The sequence below is a fragment of the Lacerta agilis genome, chromosome 7 (genome assembly GCF_009819535.1).
Source record: "Lacerta agilis isolate rLacAgi1 chromosome 7, rLacAgi1.pri, whole genome shotgun sequence".
Lineage (NCBI taxonomy): Eukaryota > Metazoa > Chordata > Lepidosauria > Squamata > Lacertidae > Lacerta > Lacerta agilis.
Genome location: NC_046318.1, coordinates 45,813,623 through 45,838,724, shown reverse-complemented (window position 1 = coordinate 45,838,724; position 25,102 = coordinate 45,813,623). Strand labels below are relative to the sequence as shown.

The window sequence follows — 25,102 nt, the reverse complement described above, 5'->3', positions numbered from 1 at the left end:
CAGTTCAAGGACGAAACCCAGCATACTGGCAGAGGAGGAGGAAGTGGGTATCATATTTCTTCTCCTGTCTCTTTGTTCGTCGCCATTTTCCTAAGCTGGAGCGCAAACACCGCAACTTTAAATAGAGATATTTTCCGCTAGTTAGCTTCCCAAGAAAAAAGTTTGCCAGTCTCATGTATCGATTTTAGATACTATATAACCAGTTCTGTGGCAGCAATCCCTCAAATTGGTTAGTTTCTTAGGCTCGAAGGGAGGGAGGCAGGCTGCCTTTCTCCTTCCCCCCGGATCGTTCCAAAAACACGATTTCTGCCAAGATTATTTACTCACGACCACCGGGTTCCTTTAGCTCCATTCTTCACAGGTAGAACTTGGACGCTCACCGCGGGCTTTGCCGCCGCATTTGCATCCCGGTTGGGGCATGTCCCCGTAAGCCCGGCTCCGTTGTCCCTTCACCCCCACTCCCCCTTTACAGGGGGGCATGGGAAGGGTTCGGAGCCTCCGCGGGCGCAGCCGGGGAGCCCAGGGTGCGGGACGCTCTTCCCGCACCCCAACCGGAGCCGCGCGCTGCGGTAGCGCGGCTCCTAACCCCCGGGATGGACAAGGCGCTTCAGACCCGAAGCAGCCTTCGACCACCCGGCGATGGCGTCGCCGCCGGAAGTCGGATATTATATTGCTTTTATATATACCTCTGCATCAGAAACTTCCTGCAAACAGTAAACTAGCACATCAGGGAGCAAAGTTGAAGCCCAGCCCTTTGCCTGTTGTGCTGGGTTTTTTTTTCTGTTTTCAGGAATTTTTATTTTTAACTGCAACCTACTCTACCAAACCAGCATCCTTCTTCCTCATTTTGTAAACTGCTTTGAGTTTTTTCCTACAATCAGGTGGTATATAAGTTTTATGAAGTAAATAAATAATTTCTGTTGCATTTTAAGGCCTAATTATGTGCTATTCAAATATATATATAATGAATTATTTCAGCATTTTCCTTCCTCACCTAAATGCACTTTAATAGATTTAAGATTAATGGGAGTTCTTGCTAATGGACAGATTCAGAAAAACCGAGCCGCCTTTGGTTGCTGTGGTTGGGATGCTTTCACATTTAAGCTGCTTTAACAGTGGTAGCACCAGACAATAAATAGTACCTGGCCATTTTTTCCTCTTGCTGCTAGTTTTTCAGCCACAGTTCCTATGCTAACCATGCTCATTCTCTTATGTGTGTGAACTATAAACAGTCAGCCCATGAGTTAGAACAGTTCTTCCACTAAACACTACAGTCAGGATTTGCAGTTGTCTTGCAGCTTGGCTCCATCTGTGTGTCCACCCCAACCCCATCCTGGTAAGCTTTAGCAGTGATGATGTTGGGAGAGCACTTTCCATCTCTGCTGCATCACACCGGCCTCTACTGGATTTTAAACCTATTGTGAACCTTCTATGTATGACTGTAGTTTAGAATTAGTTTATAAGTTAGAAAAAAATATTAGCGATTCTGCAGTCAAAGGTTTGGGCTGGCTAGTTCAATATGTGAACCTTGGTCCCCTCCCACTGTCTTGTTGATGTCCCTACCCACTTATTGTTCTGGATTTCAATCTCACTGTCTCCCCCAGTCCTTTGGAGTTCTGCTCCCAGCAACACATACTATCTCTTGAAAATGCATGTATGAGATGGGTGTTTTAAGAAAATTGTATGATCTTCCAATTGAATGTTGATTTACCATTTATAATAAAAACATAAAAAGTTATTTGTTTGGTACTCTGTGGTGTACTGAAGTGATTGTGATTTTTTTTATTTTTATTCACAACTAGGTGAAAAACAGGCAGCAACACACATAAGCCTTGATCAAGAATATGAGTCTGAATTCTCCTACCAATGGAAGGAACTTGAAGAGCAAGCTGTGGCTGCAGCTAACAAAGGCACAGCACTTTCTAATTTCCAGCCAACACAGTATTGTCTGAATAAGTATTCAGATAACTCTAGGTTTCCACTTGGTGTAGTAGAAGGTAAAAAAATTGTACACATTTTAAAAAATGGCACATAAAATTAATATTTCAGCAAAGTTGCTTATGGAATAGAATTGCAGTGATAAACTTTTAAATTATGAATGCCTTGGTTTATTCTCGCATCTTATAAGAATAACCTCCCTAAATACATACATTGACTTTTCTTTTTAATAGAGCCAATAACTGTGGAAGTAGCTTTTAGAAATCCATTGAAAGTTCCACTTCTGTTAACCGACTTATCACTGCTTTGGAAATTCCAACCAAAGGATTACAATTCAAAGAATAATGGAGAAACAAAGGAAGTAGTAAGTGATTTTGTCAAGTCCTCTAAGAAGACTTCATGCACTACTAGTAATATTTGTATCTTTCAAAATGTTTTTCTTGAAAAGTAAATCAGTGCACGCTTTCCTATGTTGATTTTCATTCTACTTAGCTTTTAATTGCCTAGAGATTATTCACAGCCTCCTCTTAGAGGACAAGGTTTAGAATCATGTGTGGCCTCATCAAAGGGAAATTTACCTTCTCATTATTAGAGAGACAATGACTATAGTTGAAATTACTGAGACTGAGACTCCCCACCATCACCTTGCAGTAGAGAATGGAGGCTTCTGCTTTATATTAGCTGTAGTTTATTGGGTCATCCAAATCCTATACCTTAGTGAAAACAAGCTAACATTATAAATTATGTTTTGAAGTTGGCTTGTTTCCACTAACCCAGGGGTCAGCAAACTTTTTCAGCAGGGGGCCGGTACACTGTCCCTCAGACCTTGTGGGGGGCCAGACTATATTTTGGGGAGAAAGAAATGAATGAATTCCTATGCCCCACAAATAACCCAGAGATGCATTTTAAATAAAAGCACACATTCTACTCATGTAAAAACTCCAGGCAGGCCCCACAAAAAACCCAGAGATGCATTTAAAATAAAAGGACACATTCTACTCATGTAAAAACACGCTGATTCCTGGACCGCCCGCGGGCCGGATTTAGAAGGCGATTGGGCCGCATCCGGCCCCCGGGCCTTAGTTTGGGGACCCCTGCACTAACCATACTTAATATTAGTTGTATGTTTGGCAGCACAGGAAGCTGTAGTTCATCTAAAAAGAAAGCAAAAGTTTTCAAACATACAGCTACACCAGAGGAGGAAGCAGGGAGCACATAAGTACCCCAGGGAGCACTAGGCTCTTTCTCATAATGCAGAATTTGGTTTAACATTGCGGCCAAAGAAATTCGTTAGGTAGGATACCTGCCCCCCCCCAGCTATACCTAGGTTTTTGTTTTCGTAAACTATCAAGCATGAAATACATTAAAATATAATGTTCTTAGAACCACTCTTGGGAACAGTTTGCTACTGAGAAATAATTGTGTGCTTAACTGAACATTTTTTTCATAATTTATTTTAGGAAACATCTGGCAAAGATATGATTGGAGCTGAAGTAATATCAGAGTTTTTGATGAACAGTGAAGAAACTAAAATGGTGGGTACTTAATTTTTTCCCCTTTAAAAGCAAAAACATTTCCAGGTCCTCACAAAGGGAGTTAGACATAAAATGCTTTTAAACATTCCTTTTGTGCGGCACTTTGGGGGGTTATTTTTCAGTTTTAAATAACTCTCTAGAATTTAATACCTACTTTAATAGTGCTTACATTATTTAAGATGGTACTTGGCAGTAGAGAAGCATTGCAGTTGGGACGTACTTTTCCATGTAAGATGCATCTGGGCAGCCCTTTAACAATATCTGAACAATATCTGAACAATCCTGTAGAATTGTAAAGACACAAGAAAAGCAACGGCAAATAGTTTGCCTATGCTACAACGTTGCATTTATTTTCTGAAACACTCCTGTATAAATATGTAAATTTTATTAATCTTGCAGATAGCTTCTTAGAATGGTAAATGTAGATGCTTGCTTTTGTTTAACTAAAATGGCGTTTAAATGTAAAATAACTACACTAGCAACAACAAAAATTTAACATATCTCCACAGGCAAGACTAAAGCTCTTTCCCCATCAAACAGGGGAGCTACACATTCTGGGAGTCGTTTACAATCTTGGCACCATTCAGAGTACTTCAGTGCTAGATGGAGTAGACCCTTCTGTTGTACTGCAAACAGGTATGCCTGTTGTATTTTTATGTCTAACACAGGGTCTAGTAACATATGGAATGTGGTCCATAGGGGTGGTTCCTTCAGTTTTGCCCACTACTAATGGGATATAGGTATTTCAGTTCATGATTTGTTATCATGATTAGACCATAATCTTAACACCAAATTTGATACTTCCCTATGTCATATGAGGGTGATAAGTTAGAGTTCTAGTTCCCTTATAATATCTAGACCGTAGTTTGGGTTCATGCACTCCTGTGCACAAGACATAGTTGAGAAGCATCCACTTCCATTTTCAACAAACTGTGCTTTGTGGCCCATCCTGGAACTGGTTTTAGGATTAACGATGGTTTATTGAAACAAGTAGAATTATTTATTACAGTTTCAAATTCACTTGTTTTCAGTCTAGGTTTAGAAATAACAAATCACATTTATTTGGAAACTCAGCAAGTGCTTCTGATCTCTTTTTCACTGATGAAACCGGTGCAGGAAAGGGGATGGTGGAATATACAATCTCAAGGATTGTGTGCATAGTGCTAAAATGGGATTTATGTGTGGGTAGCCAACATGGAAATAAAATACTACCTGTAAATTATATGTGTCGACATCATGAGATGGCTACATCACATGAAAGAGATTTTCTTGCTGCTGCAGTGTTGCCTGTTGAACTCCCATATTACTTAGTGAAAGAAAGGGTTTTCCAAATTCCAACTTCACCTTTACCAAAAGTAACATGAAAAGGATGCCACCAAGAAAATCACCAGAAAACAATGGCTCCATTGGATCTGGACTTGTACAAGCAGCAGGGTGCTGTGCAGTGAGGTTTTCCTGCCCCCTCCTCCAGCTCCCATAAAAAGCTGCTTCTGAGGACTGGCACAGGATGGTGTGTGGAGGTCTGTAATAAGGGGGAGGAGGTGTAAAAGCCTTGTTGTGGGAGCCACCTTCTGCTTATACAAGGTAGGATCCAAGCCAATATGTTGATCATGTTATAAAGTTAAGTTTAACATTAAAACCTCATCATTTTAACAGCCAGACACACATACCTTTTATGGCAACAAAATAATTTCATTATCTATATTTAGTTGCATCATTAAACAAACCTGTTTGGGGAGGGATGATGATCAAGATGGTTTCTTTCAGTGTCAAATTCACTTTCAACAATTGTAAGCTCAACTCAATGTGATCTTAAAAACCAGCTCAGGTTTTTATTATCTGCTTACTTGTTCCTCAATATCCTGTTGGTTTTCTTTTCAGGAAAATTTATCTCTAATGGAATGTCAGTACGGGGGCGACAAGACTTAGAAATCCAGGGCCCTCGTTTGAATAGCACAAAAGAAGAGAAAACATCTATTAAATATGGACCTGATCGACGTTTAGATCCTATCATTACAGAGGAAATGCCTTTGCTAGAGGTACAGCTAATCATTGACAAGATTGTCAAATATGTAACAGCTGCTTTTGAAATACATAGATGTTTCTTCCAGTTTTTTCTTTATTACTCTGTATCAGATTAAACTTGTTAAGTTATAGTGCATAGAGTTGAAATTTGAAGCCTTGTTAAATTTAATTCAAGTGTAAAAGAGTATAAAAGGGTGTTAAAGTGTAAAAGAGTGTAAACTGTAAAAGAGCACCATGCATCTTCTTCCCCAGGCTTATTGAACTGAAATGTGTATTTTTTCTAAGGCTGGCAGATAACAGCTTTCTGAGAAAAAAAAATAAATATATATTTATTTCTTGTCACTTTCTAGGTGGTACTCTTTTCATGTTAATTTTAGTAAAGGTGAAAATGGAATTTGGAAAACCACCTTTACGTGGAGTTGATTCTGCAAAATTTATTTATATTGATAAATATGGACAAATAAGATAGTCCTGCCTTAATGAACTTTGTCAGTTTGTCAAAATGTGTTCCTATGTTTCTCTTCCAATGCAGGTCTTCTTTATAAATTTTCCTACAGGGCTGCTTTGTGGAGAAATCCGAAAGACATATGTAGAGTTTATGAATGTAGGCAAGTGTCCTCTGACTGGAGTGAAAGTTGTCTCTAAACGGCCAGAATTCTTTACCTTTGGTGGCAGTAGCGCTATTTTAACACCACTAAGCCCTTCAGCATCTGAACACTGTAGCGCTTACAAGACTGTTGTTAAGCATTCTACCTCCCTATATTCGCTGACGTCCTCGGCTGATTCTTCAGACTTTGGGGTTGGAACAGGATGTCAGCCAGAAGTAATAGATGTCCCCCTTCCTGATTCTGTACTGCTCCCTGGAGCTTCCGTACAGCTTCCCATGTGGTTACGTGGTCCAGATGAAGAAGGTGTCCATGAAATAAACTTCTTGTTTTACTATGAAAGTATTAGAAAACACTCAAAAATGTGGTAAGCTTAACTATCTTCCTTAAACTTCTGAGTTGAGTGAAGTTTTGTCGGGGTGGATCCAGAAATGCCCCTCCACAAACAGCAGGATGTCAGCCTGGAAGATCTTTCTGCAGAGTGTCCTATTAGCTTATAACAACAGTTTTATTATTGGCTGTAATGTTGAATCCAATTCAGTTGGTTATATGCAAACATTTTTGCATGGGCAGAAACCTATATCCTTTTCATTTATTTAAAGTGTAAAGCCAGTACTTCCTTTAAAATACATGTCTGGGTAGGTTACAAAATTTTGGGGTAGAACAGATGCAATACTTAATTAAATTTGTACCATTTTTCATCAAATGACTATGCTTATAGTCTTCAGATTCTGGATGAACCTGAGTATTATCATTTGGGTATAATTCTACGTACGCAGATGGATGTGTGGTGCTGTGGGTAACTAAAATGCTGTGTACTTCTCTTAAATGAATGTACTACTGTACATGGAAAACTGGATTTATTTATTATTTAAATTTTAATGCTGCTTTTCCATATACATATGCTTAAAGTGGCTCACAACAGAACAAAAATGAAAATCAATACAATGTTACAGTAACAAATGACAAATCATTTCAAAACATAACATGGCAATCCAACAAATAACTGTTTGATTATATTAAGTTAGCATTTTAAAGTTGCCATAAAGCAAACTCATAATGAAAACATAAAAATCTATATATTTTGAAATAAAAGAATTCCATGCACTTATACATTTGGACACCTCTTAAAACACCTCAGCTACATTTGGCATGAGGCTATGGAGTAGGTTTTTTTTTCTATTTTTGGATACAAGTGTATAACATTTTGTAACAAAATGGCAGACTACACAACAGTGTACCACATAAAAATACAATATACCATAAAATAATATAAAATTCAGAATAAGCGTAGATCCCAATGATCAACAGCACAGACCACTGGGATCACAGTTCAGGGAACGCCTCTGTGATTAAAAAAAAAAAAAAGTATTAAGCAAGCACCTGAAGCTAAACGGTTATTGCTTGCCTGCTATTAGTAGGGAGGGAGTCCAGTAAGGCAGACTGGATCAGATATGTGGAATATGTGGCATCAGATATGTGGAACTTTTTAGAGTGAAATGAAACTTGATGCAAAGCTCCTTTGAGTAGGCATGTAGATGCAACAGAGCGAATTTCCCCTCATTTTTAATGCAAGCCATCTTAATTGTAAGTGAACAACTTCCTGGTGCTGAAGTGCAGGTGAGGGAAATACAAAGGTGGTGAAATGTTACATATTTTATCTTTCCAGTCACAGAGTATTGAGACATACTGCCGTTATTTGTACCAGTCGATCACTGACTGTACGAGCTACCGTATATCGAAGCAATGCTCTTGAGGATGAAAAAGGTGATGGTGACAATATGCTAGTGTTTGTGGATGTGGAAAATATCAATACCGTAAGTCTGCTCAGAACTCGGTCCAACAGTGATTGTATTTTTAAATTGAAGCTTGCTGTCCTCAAAGAAAATGTCAGGAGTGTGTAAGATATCCTTAGGTGGGATAAGAATGCACACACCCCTGCTTGAAGGCAGGATCGTAGAACCTTTAAAGGAAGTTGTTATCCCTTCCCCTGGAGCTTCAGTTTGCTCAGAGCGCATTGCTTATCTTTGTCTTCTCTAACTTTGACTTTTTAATATATATTTATAGATCTGTGCATAGAGTTAGTCTCTTAAAACTAAGTTTCAAAAACTAATTTTACTGGATTGAAAGTTCAGCACAGGCACAGGCAAACTCCGGCCCTCCAGATGTTTGGGACTACAATTGCCATCATCCCTGACCACTGGTCCTGTTAGCTAGGGATGATGGGAATTGTAGTCCCAAACATCTGGTGGGCCGGAATTTGCCTATGTCTGGTTCAGAATAAAGTAATTTTAGTATCATTCCCTGTTCTATTGAACCTTTGGTGATGCAGATGTTTAACTTCTAACTGTATCTAGGGTAGGGTAAATTTAGAAATGTCACTTTGTAGTATTCAGCTTCATTATGCATAATTAAAATAATAGGCCTGTTCTGAACCTCTTCAGACACCATTTTCTCTCTAGAGGTCTCACTTGGGAGAGAGATTGGAGTGTGCTTCTGGCAAATGGGCCTCCACATCTGTACCTCACTTGGTTTGCTATGGAGGGAAGTGAATAACCAGATTTAAAAGATTCTATGCCTTTGTTCCTCTGAGATTAAAAACTCTATACAGAGGGTTTAAACTTGCAGTGTTAGGAGAGATCTCCACATTCAAATGAATGCAGGATCTTCTGATTCAGTTGCTTTCTTTATTCCACAACGAAGGGAGTAGAGGAACAAGCTGACAACCTTAAGGCCCACTTCTAGACTCTCTCCAGGCATGAACCTGGGAAGGTGGAGATAATGTGCTTAATCAGGGCTTCGTTCGTTTCGTTTTTTCAGTGGACAGATTAAAATAGGTGTGGGAAATGTGAATAATGAAATCTGGAAGATCTTCAGGTGCCACGACTCTCACACTCTCTTTTTTATATGTAAACTTTACTTGAGTTACTAAGTCTTGCAATGTATTAACTGCTATCAAGCAAATGTAGCCAGAGTTGAATTAGGGATAATTAGGTATCCTTAAAGTATACACCAGCTTAAAGTGCTTCCTGACAGTGCCTTTTATCTCAAGCAGGTCATTGACATTTGATTTTTCTATGTGCATGTTTGGCATGTTAGATTGTGTACATACATGTTCCTCACCCCACAATCATGGATGCAGGTGGCACTGTGGTCTAAACCACTGAGCCTAGGGCTTGCTGATCAGAAGGTTGGCGGTTCGAATCCCCGCGACGGGTTGAGCTACCATTGCTCGGTCCCTGATCCTGCCAACCTAGCAGTTCGAACACACGTCACAGTGCAAGTAGATAAATAGGCACTGCTCTGGCAGGAAGGTAAATGGTGTTTACGTGCGCTGCTCTGGTTTGCCAGAAGCGGCTTAGTCATGCTGGCCACATGACCTGGAAGCTGTACACCAGCTCCCTTAGCCAGTAAAGCGAGCTGAGTGCCGCAACCCCAGAGCTGTCCGCGACTGGACCTAATGGTCAGGGATCCCTTTACCTTTACCTTTTACCAGTGGGTAAAATTTGATTGAATGGTTCTGGAGGGTTTTTTTGTCCCTCCAGTGTCCTTTTTTTGTTCTGGAAGCACCATTTTGTGAATTGTCCTGATCTACCGTAACATTTTCAGAAAGATTCATGAATAAAAATACTAAATATTTTGAGTGATATCAAGCCATTGAACATTTTCTATTATATGACTTAAATAAACTTTCATCTCTTATCTCTCTTTTTGGTGCTTGCTTATTAGAGTGAAGCTGGTGTAAAAGAATTTCACATAGTACAAGTATCTAGTAACAGCAAGAACTGGAAATTACAGGAATCCATAAATCTGTCTGAAGACAAAGGTTTGTGAATTGTAGAAGTAGATATGATAGTTCAAATTCTGTTTTGTATAAATGTTTAGGCTTGGATCCTAAGAACTGCAAGTTCAGCTCGTCAAATGGAACTTTCCTGCTTCCTTTTGACTGCAGCTTCCTGCACCCCAAAAAACTGTTCCTGAGGGTCTGTAGAACATTATTTAACATAGGGGTGGGGGGAGGGAACAGTAGTTGTGCTTGGGAAGTGGTGGAAAAGTTCTGGGCCCAAAAAGTTCTGGGCCAGAAATTGTAACATATCTAAAGTAAAAGATTTAGAAGCACAAGAAGAATTTTATGTAAGTACTTGAATAATAATATGTAATAGTATTACCCTATTACACACACACACACACACACACACACACACAAGTTTGTGATTATGCTGCTGTGTGTAAAATATGTGAGCTTAGCAGTTATGATGTTAAAGTGTAAACTCATATGACATGAGAAGCAATCCATAGTTGGTCATTCTTTCTATCAGATATTAAGCTGGCTAACAGAGAGAAAGGAAAACTGTGCTTGAAAGCAGTAAGATGCAAGCATTCAGTAGGTAAGTATTCAGTTTTTGGAGTATAATATTTCTATAATTAAATTTTCATTCATTTTTATGGGCTAACATTTTTCTCCCTTTTCATTTGTAGAAAATTATACATTTGCAGATATCGTTTTTGGAAGTGAACAGGTATACATGTCATATTTTTTAAATGCATTTATACAGTGGTGTAATATAACCACATGAGCAAAGCATTTATTCCAATATATGATCTTGGGTGATGGAAAAAAAAACCTTGCTAAATCTAAAACACAGAAAAGTCAATGGTCCAAGTATCCATGTACTGAATAATAATAATAATAATAATAATAATAATAATAATAATAATAAATGAAGTATTGATATATTTTATGTAGTTATTCACAAAGCTCAGGAACCCTAATGCGCCAAAAGGCATTTTAAAAACGTGATAATTACTCAAGTACAGTCACATTCTCTCTTCCACATTGTATATACAGTTTTAGACATAAGCAGAATATGACCACAATCGATGTGCATGTCTGAATATTTCTTGGCCCTTGTTCAGAACAACTCTGCTGAACTGAACTGCTTTTTAAAAGTGCAGTGTGCGAGTGCACAGTGACAAGCATACAGTGGTACCATTTCTCTTTTTAAATGAAATTCTTGCAGTAAATCCCCAGACTGTTTGGAACTGGAGGAACATGATGAACAGTTTGGGGTTTCTGTGGAATTATAATTTGAGAGGCAACCTTTGAATGCACATCACTCTTGGATTACAGTTTATAGTCTATATTTTTTAAACAAATATGTTACTGGCTATTTCTGAAGAACAACACCTCTGTTCCTTTTTTCATAGATAATCAGTTCAACCAGTCCATGTGCAGATTTCTTTTTCCGAAGCTTATATTCTGATTTAAAAAGAACTCGATCACAGCAAAGTGTGCACACATCACAAGGAGCTGCAAAACCATCTCCTGACAATGCTGTCAGACTAATACAGAAATGCAGTGAGGTGGACTTGAACATCATTGTACTTTGGAAAGTATGTATAAAATATAAAATATTTCCACAGAGAAGCAAAACAGTACAACCTAAGCATACAAAACAGTAGAGAAAAGCTGCTTAATGTTATTTACTGACACAAACCTAGGAGACTGGGGCTGTTTTAAAACATTTCCTAAAGGATAGCATTGTCAGCCTCTGGTGAATGTATCTGGAGATGAAGTTCCACAATTGGACTGCATCAGAGAACACCCTGTTTCCAGTAACCGCCCACTTAACTACATGTTTTTAAATATGTCGTTTTAAGGGTTCTTTATAAATGTGTTTAATAACCAAATAAAAGTTTTGGGATGGCTATACTTTATTAACACTACTCAACAATATATTCTATAATAGATACATAAACAGGTTATTATTTTAACCATATTTGTGTCCATTCTTAGCTGTCAGTATTTGGAAAATTCCTGTTACAACTTACACCTTACAAATTAGTTTATGTTGTGATCTTTTTCAACCTTTTCCTCAAACAGGCATATGTGGTGGAGGATAACAAGCAACTCATTTTGGAAGGACAGCATCATGTTGTACTTCATACAGTAGGGAAGGAGGCATTTTCTTTCCCTCAAAAACAGGTATCATGGAAGAATTACTCTTTTTTTGTTTTTAAGAAAAGCAAGGGTATTTTTTTTACACACAAGCTTTATTGCAGTCCACAGACCCAGAATGCACAGTATAACAATAGTATATATCAACAGTTATTAAGGTGTAAAAATCGGCCTTGCTAGCATTTTAATAGATGAACTTTGAGAAATATTTGGGGGGAGGAAATCTTGATTAGATGGATTTCAGGCAGAATGCTATAACATAGTATATATTAGAAATTCCATTATTAAGAACACAATGAATGTAGGAGTACTGAGATACTGCCAAATGCTTGGAATGAAGGTTGAACTAGGGTGTTGCATGGGGATGTGAAGATGGACTATTGTATAAATCTGTTTTCTTGAAACATGTCTAAATAAAAGTTATTTTAAGTCAAGTGCAAACAAAATGATGACTTCCTTCCACCTATAGATAATGACTCAACCTCGGAAAACGTTTCCTCCCTGGTGCACATATTAACCACGATTAAGGCCAGCCAGGATTTCCCGTAGCAAAGGATCTTTAACTAACTTTAATTAGCATATTTGTGGATGGTGGAATATATTATCTTGCTCTTATATCTTTGTTTTTTAGGGTTTCAAAAAAATACTCGGGAATTCTGACTGGGAAGACTTGGAACAGGTATGGGAATCCAGGGGAAAGATACATTTCTATAGTGCTGTATGGTCACCATTTCTGTTATCTGTTTTAATAACCTGCTGTTATCTCATCTTCCCTCCTCACCAAACAAGCTGGGTGTCACCACAAATAGCTTGATCCTTGCTTTTGACTTCCTTGCCTTTGAATAAATTCTTGGGAGGCTTGACACTCACGCTGCTCTTATCATTCTATTCTCCATGTAGGAAATTTATATATGCTCTTTTCCCACCCCCTCCCCAATTTGTGCATAAAGTGATGTTGAGAATGACCCTACACCAGATTAATAAGAACTGAGTTTTTTTCATGAGTAAAAGTATTTGGGGTTAGGTTGTTCTTATGCTTAACTATAGTGTCATTTCCCCCCACAAGGCTTATTTATCGGTAGCCTGTGTAATTCTTTCAGAGGCAGTATAACAAAATGGCGATATTCTGTCTCAGTGAGCAGTAGAGATGCCATATTCTCCACTATCTGCAACTTCCAGGTTAACCTCAAAGGCACATAAAGTGCCTTTCAGTAATTTTCTCTGGAGGTTACTAGCACATGAACAACAGTAGTCAAGCTTTCCCAGTCCAAAAATGGGTCATAGATGTCTTACCATCCCAAGCTGGTAAAAAGCACTTGTAACCACTGAAACCACCTGGGCCTTCAATCACAAGGTGACGCTGAATAGACAGAGTTATTAGGCGTTTTGAGTCCAGGAAGTATGAAGAGAGCCCATACTGGACACAGTTGCAGTCCTCTGGAAGAAACAAGTTTGTAGCTTGTGGGGTAGTTCTGGATCCAGTGTCATCACTTGAGGCCCAGGTGGTCTCAGTGGTGAGGAATGCCCATTTCCAGCCCTGCCTGGTTTGCCTGCTGTGGCCCATTTTGGACAGAGATGGTTTGGCCATGGTACTCTATGCTTTGGTAACTTCCAGATTGGATGATTATTGCAATGTATCCTATGCACTGGGCAGCCCTTGAAGATAACTTGGAAACTTCAACTGGTCCAAAATACAGTGGTTAGGGTTGCCTTTAGAACTCATCTAACCACTTTTCTTAAGCATTCACATCGCCACTTTGTTTCTGGGTCCAATTCAAGTTGCTCATGCTCGTGTTTAAAGCCCTAAATGACTTAGGCTTCAAATAACTGAAAGATTGCCTCCTTCCCTACAGTTCCTCCTGGGTGTTAAGATCAGCAGAGGGTGTCCTCTTGGTTGTTCCATCTCCTGCAGAAATTTGATCATATTGGACATTTCTTCTGCATTTGTTGTTAAGAAGGAATCAATGAACAGTGTTTTCCTCTTACATGATTGAATAAAATCTCTTATGTATTTCTCACATGCGGGATTGAGTTCTTGATTTTATACGACTTTGCTTATTTAACACTTGTATTCCAGGAGTCATCGGAGATAGGACTCTTCAATTTTTTTCGGCCAGAAAACACATCGGCACCTGCTAGGCCATCTCTGGAACAGTTTTCCAACCTTATTAAAACTAGTCTTCATTATCCAGAAACCTATAACCACCCATTTCATCAAAAAAGGTTTGAATGCTTCTTGGTTCTAATTTAAGGAATTTAGAAATTGTTGAATGTGATGCAACTAGTCTTCAGTAGAAGAACTATGCCATGCAACACTGAACTACAAAGAATGAAAAGAAATGACCATTGTAATAGTTAGCCTTTAAATTTTAATAGTTATTTAAAATTTAAAGGCTATCTTTCATCTCTGTTAAATAATATCACAAAGGCCTCTTTTGAAGCGGGGTATTTGGGAGGGCTCTTGAGTATGGGAAGCTGGTGTAACTCTTTTTTGCTGATATAAATTCTGCTGGGTTGCTAGGTCACATGATCAAGCTGAATGGTATAAGGATCCACAATAAGTCGACCCTGCCTGGTCCTGTCCCCACCACTCCCCTAGGATGCCCATTTTCAGGACTTATGCTGGTGTAAATTCTGTTGATCCTGCTGGCTGAGCTGAAGATCCACCACATCCTAACTAACTCATTGAAATGGATCTGGGGTTAGGCTTCCATCCTTTGCATTCTCAAATGTTGAGTAAATTCAAGAGCTGAAAGAACCATGGGGAGTTTCTCATGCTGAAAATCATTTTTTTTTAATCAAAACTTCAGTCAACATAAACTGAGAACAATCTCATTCAAAATGTTGCCTTCTCTATTGTGTTTCAACACCCCATGTACCCTCTTTGCTGAACTAGACATATGACCATATTTCCACGCCTAGCTTACAGGTGAAACTCGAAAAATTAGAATATCGTGGAAAGGTTCATTTCTTTCAGTAATTCAACTTAAAAGGTGAAACTAATATATGAGATAGACTCATGACATGCAAAGCGAGATATGTCAAGCCTTTATTTGTTATAATTGTGATGATTATGGTGTACAGCTGATGAGAACCCCAAATTAACAATTTAAACTTTGGGGTTTTCATCAGCTGTGCACCATAATCATCACAATTATAACAAGCAAAGGCTTGACATATCTCACTTTGCATGTCATGAGTCTATCTCATATATTAAACTCCAGTAGCTAATGAAAACAATTGATTGCATAAATGGACTTTTCCATGATACTCTAATTTTTCGAGTTTCACCTGTAAGCTAGGGGTGGAAATATGGTCATATGTCTAGTTCAGCAAAGAGGGTACAGCAGCTTCTGCTTCAGAGTGCTGCATTCTCTTTGGTTAAACACTTGTTTCTAGCCTCATGTTGTCACTGCATTTGAATCCAGAAAGGAGAACGGAGGCTGTTGTAGAGGAGCTTCATTATAATTTCCCATCTAGCTGAAGAATAATGATTCCTTTCTTTATTAAGAATTATGGATGAGACATAAGTAGCCCCACATGTTGATAGGTTGCCTGAGCATTTTGGCACAAGAGCATAATGTGCTATAGATAATGCTGCCATCAGTGGACAGTCCCTTCTCCAGAAACCTTGTAAACGAAATATGTTTGTGAACAAACACAGGTAATTTAGCTAAGATGGTGATTTATTTTGGAATTATAACTGAAGGGTTTGGCCTCTGGCTGATTTTAAGTGGACAGAAGTCTTTTTCATTCTTGTTAATAATGTGAATATTGTGTTGTGAAGTTGTGTTTTCCAAAGTCAGAAGTATCAGGACAAAGCTTCTAATGAGACTTTTCTTTTGTAGCCTTTGTATAGTACCAGTCACTCTTCTACTTTCAAATTGCTCTCAGGCTGATGTTGATGTGATCATTGACTTGCGACATAAAACAACAAGGTAATATTCTAAAGCTAAATTTTATATTAATGAAGCAAATTAAATTTAGATATTCACCTGTAGACAATATCTTAATTAAAATGGATGCTTGGGTTGCGTACCTTTTGGGGTGCGAACGGCACCCCGGAACGGATCAGGTACGTAACCCGAGGTACCACTGTAACTAAGTACTTCACATGTTTTTTCCAATTTATAATTTTGTGTTATGTAGGAGTGATTCAGAGGATTCCTTGTTAGATCCTACTCTGAAATATTATTGTGAGGAAAGTCAATCCAGTTTGTTGAATCTAACATTCATAATCTGTTGGGGGAGATGTGTCTGGATTTATTCCTCATATTATTTCCTTTGGTTCTCTAACATGCACACACACAGTGACACCAGTACAGTTCCAGAATGTGTTTCCACATATTGGACACCGTTGATGTTTCAGGACTTAGCAGTTATAAATGTGTACTGTTGCAAAATTCAACCACAAAACTGGGGAAGCAACACTGGCAGGGAAAGGGGATGAGGGAACTCCCAAGTGCTTAAAATGAGATTTATTCCAAGCCCAACACATATTGGAATAAATCTTTCCTTGGAGGGTCTCTTGCATTTAAGAATTGCTGCTAAAACATGTCTCTGAGTAAGAATTTGTTCTGAAACATGTTGGGCATAAATATTATTTCATGCACCTAAACTTCCCTCCCTACTTTTTTCCCCTTACCAAATTCATAACATAAAAGAAAAAAACCTTGTGCATTGTTTGTAGTATAGATGACAACCAATTACGCAATTGTGCATGTGTGCACAGCACTGAACCTGGAAGTGGCAGAAAACGTCGCTAAAAAGGGGGGCGGGGCACACTTATATGTGCTCTGCTGATGCTCTTAGGGGCCAGGAACGGAAACCCCACATTAAATGATTGTCAACTGTAATGTTCCTTGAATTGAGTAAGGAAATACATGTTCTCCTTGAGTTCTTGGTGGCCTTAGATACCACTGACCACAGTATCCTTTTGGGAAGGTGGGGTTTGGGGCAGTGTACTTCAGTGCTTCTGCTCCTACCTCCCAGGCCATTTCCAGAAAGTAGTTGGAGTGGGGGGCACAGCTCAACACTATTGGAGTTTTCCTGTGGTGTCCTGCAGGGTTCAGCCTTGCCCCTCATCATATTTCACAACTCTTTGTAGCCGCTGGGGACTGTCATAAGGAGATATGAAGTGAAGTTTCACCAATATGCAGATGATACCCAACTCTCTATTTCTGTTCCACCTGATTTGGGAGAGGGGGCTGAAGTCCAAGACCGGTGCTTGGAGGCAGTGATGGGCTGGATGTTGGCCAACAAATTGAAACTACTGATGTGTTCAAGTTCTCAAGTTTAGGAGGTGGAACTAGATGGGGCTGTATTTCCCTTGAAATAGCAGGTTTGTAAGTTGGGGGTACTTCTGGATCCATCATCATCACTGGAAACTTAGGTAGCTAGGAGTGTCTATTTCCATCTCCAGAGGGTTCACCAAATATAACACCTTTTTAACAGAAATGACTTGGCCATGCTACTCCATGCTCTGGTAACTTCCAGACTAGATTATTGCAATTCGCTCTATGTGGGACTACTCTTGAAAACTACTCAGAAATTTCAATATTGGTTTTTTAACTGCTATAAACTGCCCTGGAACCTTGTGGTGAAAGGTGGGTAAGAATTGAAATAGTAATAATAGGCTGCAAACTTTGGAATGCATTAAACTGAAATCCCTTGTAGTGTGAATAAATAAGCAAAAAGCTAGTATAAATATAATTGGTTTTATTATATCCCAGTATGCTTTGATTAAATTACTGGATCACTGTCACTTTGGCTAAGTTACTCATAAGTTTATACTAACACTTTGGGGCATAAGCCGAAGAATATGACATGTTTTCTCTTTTCCAGTCCAGAAACACTTGAAATCCATGGGTCATTTACTTGGCTTGGGCAAACACAATACAAGCTTCAGCTGAAAAGCCAGGAAGTATCCAGCTTGCAGTTAAAGGCCTGTTTCGTTCACACAGGAGTTTATAATCTTGGAACCCCACGAGTTTTTGCCAAGCTTTCGGACCAGGTTACTTTGTTTGAAACAAGTCAGCAGAACTCGATGCCAGCACTGATCATCATTGGCAATGTTTGACTTGCTGCAGGTTTATTTAAAACCAAAAAGAAAAGAAGTGTTTGAGTACTGTTACTTACTTCATTACTTTTAACCTGCAACCTTGGCATATGAACTGTTAAAATAGTGTAGATAAAATTCCAAACTATTACAACTACTTGTCTCCTTCTGTTTCATAATGCCTGGTACATTAGACTGGACAGAACATTTATTTTTTAAAAAGTATTCCATAAATTAAGTGGAAATACACAACATTACTGGTGATATCCAATGTTAGTCATGATCAGAACAAACCCAATGAAATCAATAGACTTAATTTCTGTTGGTCTACTCCATGTAACTTAATTGGGTATCATCCTCCTCATAACAGAATTGGAAACTACTATATACCTTAGACCCTGTCAAATGCAGCCATACTGCTGTTAAAACCTGTGTTAATATTTGTGGCTGCATTAGGAAGCAATTTAGGACACTGATCCCTGCTGGCATTTTTATTTGTTTGTTCATGAACCATCTTTTCATAACATCATTTCTGTGAAGTTCAGTAAGATACAAAAATAAATCCTACCCAGTTTTTCATTTTCCACTTTAAAAAAGTGAAATTGGGACTTCTTTCATATTCTGATAGCCAGTCCTCTTTGCAAACTGCATATAACTCCACTTAATATCCTTTAAAAACAGAAAACCCCAGTTTAGATATGTTCTCATTCATCTCAGTACAAAATGCACTATTTCACAACCATTAAAGTTTGTCATGTAAACACATCCACTTTATTATGTAACTATAATAATTCAGGTGATCTGTTTAAATTACCAGTTAATTAAGCTTTTCGAGAAATGTATTATATTTATAACAAATGTGCTGTAAATAGAATAAAATGTGCACCATATTCACTGTATTGATTTATTTCATAATGTTTCTGAAATGATGACAGAAATTAAGTAGATGCCTGTTAATGATTTGTTCTGGACCGTTGTCTTGCCTCAGTAATGAACCAGATGAGAGCCAAGAAATTGAAGCTCAATCCAGATTAAGATTGAGACACGAGACACTGTTAGTAGGCGGTACCCTAGACCAGATGAATGGTAGGTGGCTTGCTCTTGATGGGGTTACACTCTCTCTGGAGGAACGGGTATGTAGTTTGGGGATCCTTCTGGATCCACTGCTGTCACTTGCGGTGCCAGTAGCCTCGGTGGTGCGGAGTGCCTTCCACCAGCTTTGTCTGGTGGCCCAGGTGCACCAGTATCAGGACAGGGATAGCCTAACCAGGACAAGATGGTTTGAGCATATAACACTGATCCTAGTCCAACTGCATTGACTGCAAGTTTCTGGGCGCAATTAAAAATGCTGGCTTTTGACCTATAAAGCCTTAAATGGCTCAGGACTGCAATACCTCAAGCACCACCTCTCCCCATATGAACTGGCCTGGACCCTGTGATCATCATAGAGGCCCTCCACAAGAGTTCTAGAGGGTAGCGACATGAGAACATCCCTTTTCTGTGGTGGCTGCCTGATCTCCCCAGGGAGGCTTGCCTTGCGCCTTCACAGCATATCTTTAAGTGCCAGGTGAAAATGTTTCTCTGTAACCAGGCCTTTGGCTGATTACACATTATATAGCCTTTTAAATGTGTTTGTGGGATGGGGTGTTACTGGTTTCTTTGGGTCTTTTTATGTATTTTGTGTTTTCATTTTGTATATGTTGTGAATCACCCTGTGATCTTTGGATGAAGGGCAGCATACAAGTTTAATAAATAATAATAGTGGCTTGATTGTGAGCTACCAGGCCCCCACCCAGATCTTGTTCTGACCATTTATAAGGTCACCTTTGACTGACACTTGCCTTTCATGATGGTGATAAGAATTTCTGCAATAACACTTTAGGACATGAGTGGGGAACCTTCAGATGTTGCTGGACCACCACTCTCATTATCCCTCACCATTTCCTATAGTGGCTGAGCTGTTGGAAGTTGAATGCCAAAAAACAGGTGGAGGCCAGAGGTTCCCCACTCTTGCTTTAGAATTTTCAAAGGTCTTTACATAACTACTCATAATTATGTATAATGGGCAAGAGACTAATGGGAGGGGGAATTCCTGAGGATCCCAAAGTAGAATCTCAAGGTAGGGACAGTTCTGTAGGTATCGACCATGTCTACTTCTCCTTCAGCTTCTACAGACCACAATGAGTGCCCAGCACTTTTCCAGTAAGGAAGCTAACCCACCTTGTAGTTTCCATGAATTGTCTGTTGAGTTGACTTATACAATCTGTTCAGAGACATTGTGAGTTGGAGAGAGATGTGCAAAACAATTACTTGATTTGATCTTAATGCTCCATACAGTGTTAGATAAGTAGCAAAGTTCTCCAACAGAACAGCAAGATAGCCACTGTGAATTAATTTCCACTACTACTTGCCCTGGCAGGAAACTTGCGATTTAATTTGCACATCCTTCATCCTCCGCTTACTTTCAGTTTTGTTCCTACGATCACCCAGAGCAGTTTTTACTTCCTTCACTCTCTACTTGCACTTGAGTATAGTAGACCTGCAACTTGTGCACTTTAACTTGTGGGATCATAGCTTTATGCACTTGGTAGCCAACCAACTGAAAGAGAACACATTAATCGTGTGCAAGGCAGAAAGCTTTTGTATGTTTTAAAGTAGGGTTGTAATTTTTTCTTGATTTTATTGTTTTATCTTTTTGTAAACCGCTTTGAAGGGTTTTTTTTGCAATCAAGCAATGTATAAATTTTATGAATTAATTAAAAAATGGGAGAGATGGAAGTGAGAAGAGGTGGAAGTTAAGTGAAACAGAGTTGTAGGTTTGGGATTTGAAGTGGGGAGCCCTAGTTCTGTGTATCCTCAGATTGATAGTTTACCCATGTAGGACCACCCCCAGCCAAAAAGTAGGGTTCTGCAAAGGGGTTCGCAAGTTGGCTGGAGACAAATTAGGAGCAGCTAAAGCACTCCAATGTAAAACTGGTTTGACAAACAACACATCAAACATGAACAGGATGCATATGCATTTTGGTTAATGTGTGATCATGGATTAAAATCTCAGCACAGGAAATGCAGCAGGTGCACAATAAACGGGAATGTGAACACCTCCTGGGCAACAATTCCTTCACCAGGGAAACAAAACAAAACACCCCTTTCAAAATGAGCCAGAAGTACTGTCAAACAAATCAGGCATTCCCTTCTCTATTTGAGTCTAGAGGAAAATAGAGTGACACACACACCAAAACACTGCTTCAAAGTGAACCAGAAACTACCAGTACCTTCGACATTGTCTCAAGAAGGGACTTTCAGGATAAATTTGAAGCCAGTTCTGAGTCTTCAGCCATGCAGGTGTAACTATGTTTCTGTAAGGCACTTGAGAATCAGAGTTTTGACTTTGTGAGCTGCAGTGCACTTCTGATCCAGGATGTCATGAACACATCTGCCCCGTTGAATGTCGGAGGCTAATTGTATTGCAATACTGTAAATCTTCAATCTAATTACAACTTGTGTGCTGTGTTATCAAGAGGCAGCCGGGCCTGGGCTCCTGACACAGGATACCCAACCCCTACACACACATACACACAGAGAGAGCACTCTCTTATCTCCCTACAAATCATTTCCAATATAAATATTCTATCTCTAAATGTAATCCAATATTTTTCTCCCCAAATTTTCAAATTACTGAGAAGTTTGCACTTTTTATAAATAGTGGGGCAAGAAGAGAGTAACATGGGCTGCTTGCTTAGTATTTCAGCCTTCGAGGCAGCATACCTTGTAGCATCAGAGTGCATTAGAGAGCTCCCCCCCCCCAATCCAAAGCCCATGTGACAACTGTTTCCACCCATACTGAAAAACAACCAAAACCACCACACACACATACACACAAACCTAACACAGATTACTGTGCAGTAAGAGTATTGCCTATGAAGCACTATTCTGCAAATATTTGGATAGTGCAGAAAGAAAGAAAGAAAAAGGAAATGTGAAAAACAATTTTCCTGAGTCTGTGCCCTCCCCCCGCCCCGTTCTGCCTCCTTCCATGGATGCTTAAGACACTGTGGAAACAACAGTGCATTATTCTCTCCCACTGTGGATTTGGAGCTGTGAGTTTGCTCAGTGCATGTACTCATACTGCTAAAGTCAGAGAACCATCCACAAAGCACTTTGACAACTTGGATTTATTAAACTCATACATTTTTAAAGCATCCCTTATCCATAAATACTGGTTTGCAAACCAAATGGTATTTCCTTTCAGTGCTGTTGAGAATTCACTGACCCCTCCTTAGAGCATGACATTACAGGACTAAAATATTATGCCCAAACTGTTTTCATTCTTGCATTTTCCTTCATTAATTTAGGAAAGTAGTATACCATCAAAATGGAGCCAAATATGAGAACCAGAAAACTAATAAGTGTTTTACCAACATTGATCTGAGACTTTGGGAGGGCACCATGTACATACACACTGAAAACCGTTGTTAGGTCACAGTAGCTATATTGTGTATCTACAACAATGGCTTTGAAGACATATATGCCATTGTACTGTGGAAATAATATTCTGTTCTTCTCATTCATGTTTAGAACATGATATGGCCTGGAAGCTGATGGCAAAGGCCCATTTTCTTTGGCAATCTTACAATTTTCATAAAGCAATCTGTTCCACATATCACTTGGCTCTCTTCCAGGATCCTCTGTCATTATACTGATCCAGTTCTGCGCTGCTGTCCTACACTCAGCTTCTACTTCATTCAGGAGATAATCATAATTATGCATTCCATGTATTTCATACAGTACAAAATCAGCAGAAACATATTCTATGAATTCATCATTGTCCCACAGTTCAAGAATGGGAAGCCATGGGCTATCATAGTACAACAGAATAGGACATCTCCAAAGGTCATAACGATAGGTAATGTTAAGGTTTGGCTGTGCCAATTTTTTTCTGCCAAGGAACTGTGGGTCATATACCGCTCGATTAATTGAATAAACAAAACTATTCTGCAGCACGATATCTTGAAAGAGACCTCTGTTGCATGCTGTTGTACTCTCAGAAATTTTGATATGTTTCTTAGGTGAACAGCCCACTACAATAAGGGCTGTCAATGGATGCATGTCAATACAGAATATGGCTTTGTTGTAGATATCCACAGTGACGGTGGATATCCTGCTTGAGTAAAGAGTATCCTGAAACTCGCTTTGAGACATGCCCGCGAAAGCCTGTTGAAGCAGCCTAATATGAAGCCTGTATTTAGTGTTTCCGTCAAAGGTAAAGCCATCCTGATCAATATCTGCTTGAAATGCCAGCGCATGGGGATTGCTCACAGTTACATACGGATAGGTCCCAGTGCCCGGCTTGGGCACGAATGTGACATTAAAATGAAGTTCCTGCTTCATATCAATATAATATATTTTGTTATGGAAATCACCACTGAGGATCTCTACAGGACAGGGCTGCAGCGGTGGCCGTAAAGTCATGAGTGTGTCCTGTATGTTAATAATGCATTTCTGAAAATGATACAATGCAGAATCCGTGCTTGGAACAAGACTGACAAAAAAAAGCACCCCAATATTCTCAAACATCATCGCCTCACAAGGGTCAGTGGGGTTTCCCTTGGTTTTATCACCAATGTGTACCATCTGTGTTGATTCCATGTCCAGCGTTCCATAGAAAAGTTTATGGCTCTTGGTGAGGGCTGCAATCTCATTTCTGTTGGCGGCTACATTACAAAGGCCTTTGTCGTGCAAAGGTAAAGTCACATTAACATATTTATCAGTAGGATGCACTGTTATCAGATTTACATTCAGGCCATGGTTGAAAGAGAACACGAAACAGTCTTTTGTCCAAAGGAGAATAAAACCTCTGAGGCCAGGGGGAATTATGCCAATAACAGATTCATCTGCATAGAATTTCAGCTCAAATTTTGCACCTTGGTCTAGATGAACTAAGTTTAGATTTGTATATGTGAAATAAGCTTCCCCATCACCATCTGTTTTATTGAGGATAACTCCAAGTTGTGCCAAGGAAATAAAGTTGTAGATACCAATCAGTGCACTTTCGTGATTGGCAGGGCTTGTTTTTACAAATCTGTATCCTCCATCATTGGAGGTGAAGACATCAGTGATTTGAGCAGGCTTTCCAGTTGTATAAGCCACAATGAAATTGCTGGTATCGTAACAATTGATGTCTTTCAAAGAATAACAGCAGTCCATGTTTGTGATATCTGTAACGGGGTTATCGATTCCAGTTGAGATTTTCCAGGTTTTCCATGTGCTATAGAAATACAAATAGACCTTTTCATTTACTACGAAAAGCGCTCGATTGTTTTGCACAAAAAGAGCACTAGTGACTTCAGCTGGTGAGCTTTCCATTATATCTGGAATGGTCAATGGCAAAAGACTGCTCTGAAAATTATCATGGCTGAGGAAAACCTTTTCCCCAAGGTATATGGCTGGAGGAGTCTGTCCTCCAAAGTAGAATGCCTCACATGGGTGTGGTATTAGACGAGGGTCCTTATATTTGTATGAGAGAATAGTGCCATGTGATACCATACTTGCATTGAAGGAGGCGCTTGATACAATCAGTAGCTGATGAGTGCATGGCCAAGAATCACCCCTATCCAGACACAACAAAAAAAAACCTAATATGATTACAGAACTACTTGGCTTCCGCAGTGCTGATTTCTGAATCATTTTCTTAAGCCAACCACACAATGCATGAACGGATGTGTTCAGTGTGAATGCTGTTAGCTGTAGTGTTTTTAAATGTCCATTTTGTTCCAGATTCTAATTCAGTTATTCTGAATTCCAAGAGGCAGTTGGCTGTTAGATGGGGGAGGGGTACCTGAGGAGATTTCACATGATGCTCAGTATAGCTTCTGTGCTGTCCTGTTCCTGAATAAAAGATGATAAAATGGATTCTTTTAACCAGGAAACAGTGGAACCCCACTATCTTTCTCTACACCCACAAGCATGTGCATGCAAAAAGATC

General features: G+C 39.2%; 2 protein-coding genes across 9 annotated transcripts in view; one reads left to right on the top strand and one right to left on the bottom strand.

Annotated features, from left to right (window-relative positions):
• The window catches only part of TRAPPC8 (trafficking protein particle complex 8), a 54,588-nt gene extending 35,578 nt beyond the window's left edge, over window positions 1-19,010 (top strand). For 4 of the 8 annotated variants that reach the window (XM_033155103.1, XM_033155101.1, XM_033155099.1 and 1 more), the window contains 16 exons: window positions 1,803-1,997; window positions 2,172-2,302; window positions 3,399-3,473; window positions 3,983-4,109; window positions 5,355-5,512; window positions 6,031-6,470; window positions 7,773-7,920; window positions 9,833-9,929; window positions 10,423-10,491; window positions 10,583-10,623; window positions 11,312-11,497; window positions 11,988-12,089; window positions 12,694-12,741; window positions 14,140-14,285; window positions 15,911-16,000; window positions 17,907-19,010. In XM_033155103.1, coding sequence (XP_033010994.1) covers window positions 1,803-1,997; window positions 2,172-2,302; window positions 3,399-3,473; window positions 3,983-4,109; window positions 5,355-5,512; window positions 6,031-6,470; window positions 7,773-7,920; window positions 9,833-9,929; window positions 10,423-10,491; window positions 10,583-10,623; window positions 11,312-11,497; window positions 11,988-12,089; window positions 12,694-12,741; window positions 14,140-14,285; window positions 15,911-16,000; window positions 17,907-18,141 — 2,288 coding nt within the window. In that variant the 3' untranslated portion in view covers window positions 18,142-19,010. Of the gene's footprint in view, window positions 1-1,802; window positions 1,998-2,171; window positions 2,303-3,398; window positions 3,474-3,982; window positions 4,110-5,354; window positions 5,513-6,030; window positions 6,471-7,772; window positions 7,921-9,832; window positions 9,930-10,419; window positions 10,492-10,582; window positions 10,624-11,311; window positions 11,498-11,987; window positions 12,090-12,693; window positions 12,742-14,139; window positions 14,286-15,910; window positions 16,001-17,906 lie in introns of all 8 variants that reach the window. The other 4 variants (XM_033155102.1, XM_033155100.1, XM_033155098.1 and 1 more) reach the window with 1 other exon arrangement.
• Window positions 19,011-22,277: 3,267 nt separating this feature from the next.
• On the bottom strand, window positions 22,278-24,804 carry CATSPERD (cation channel sperm associated auxiliary subunit delta). The gene has a single exon (XM_033154788.1). The coding sequence runs from the start codon at window positions 24,802-24,804 to the stop codon at window positions 22,426-22,428; it is 2,379 nt and encodes a 792-aa protein (XP_033010679.1). The 3' UTR covers window positions 22,278-22,425.
• Between the last annotated feature and the right edge of the window lie 298 nt (window positions 24,805-25,102).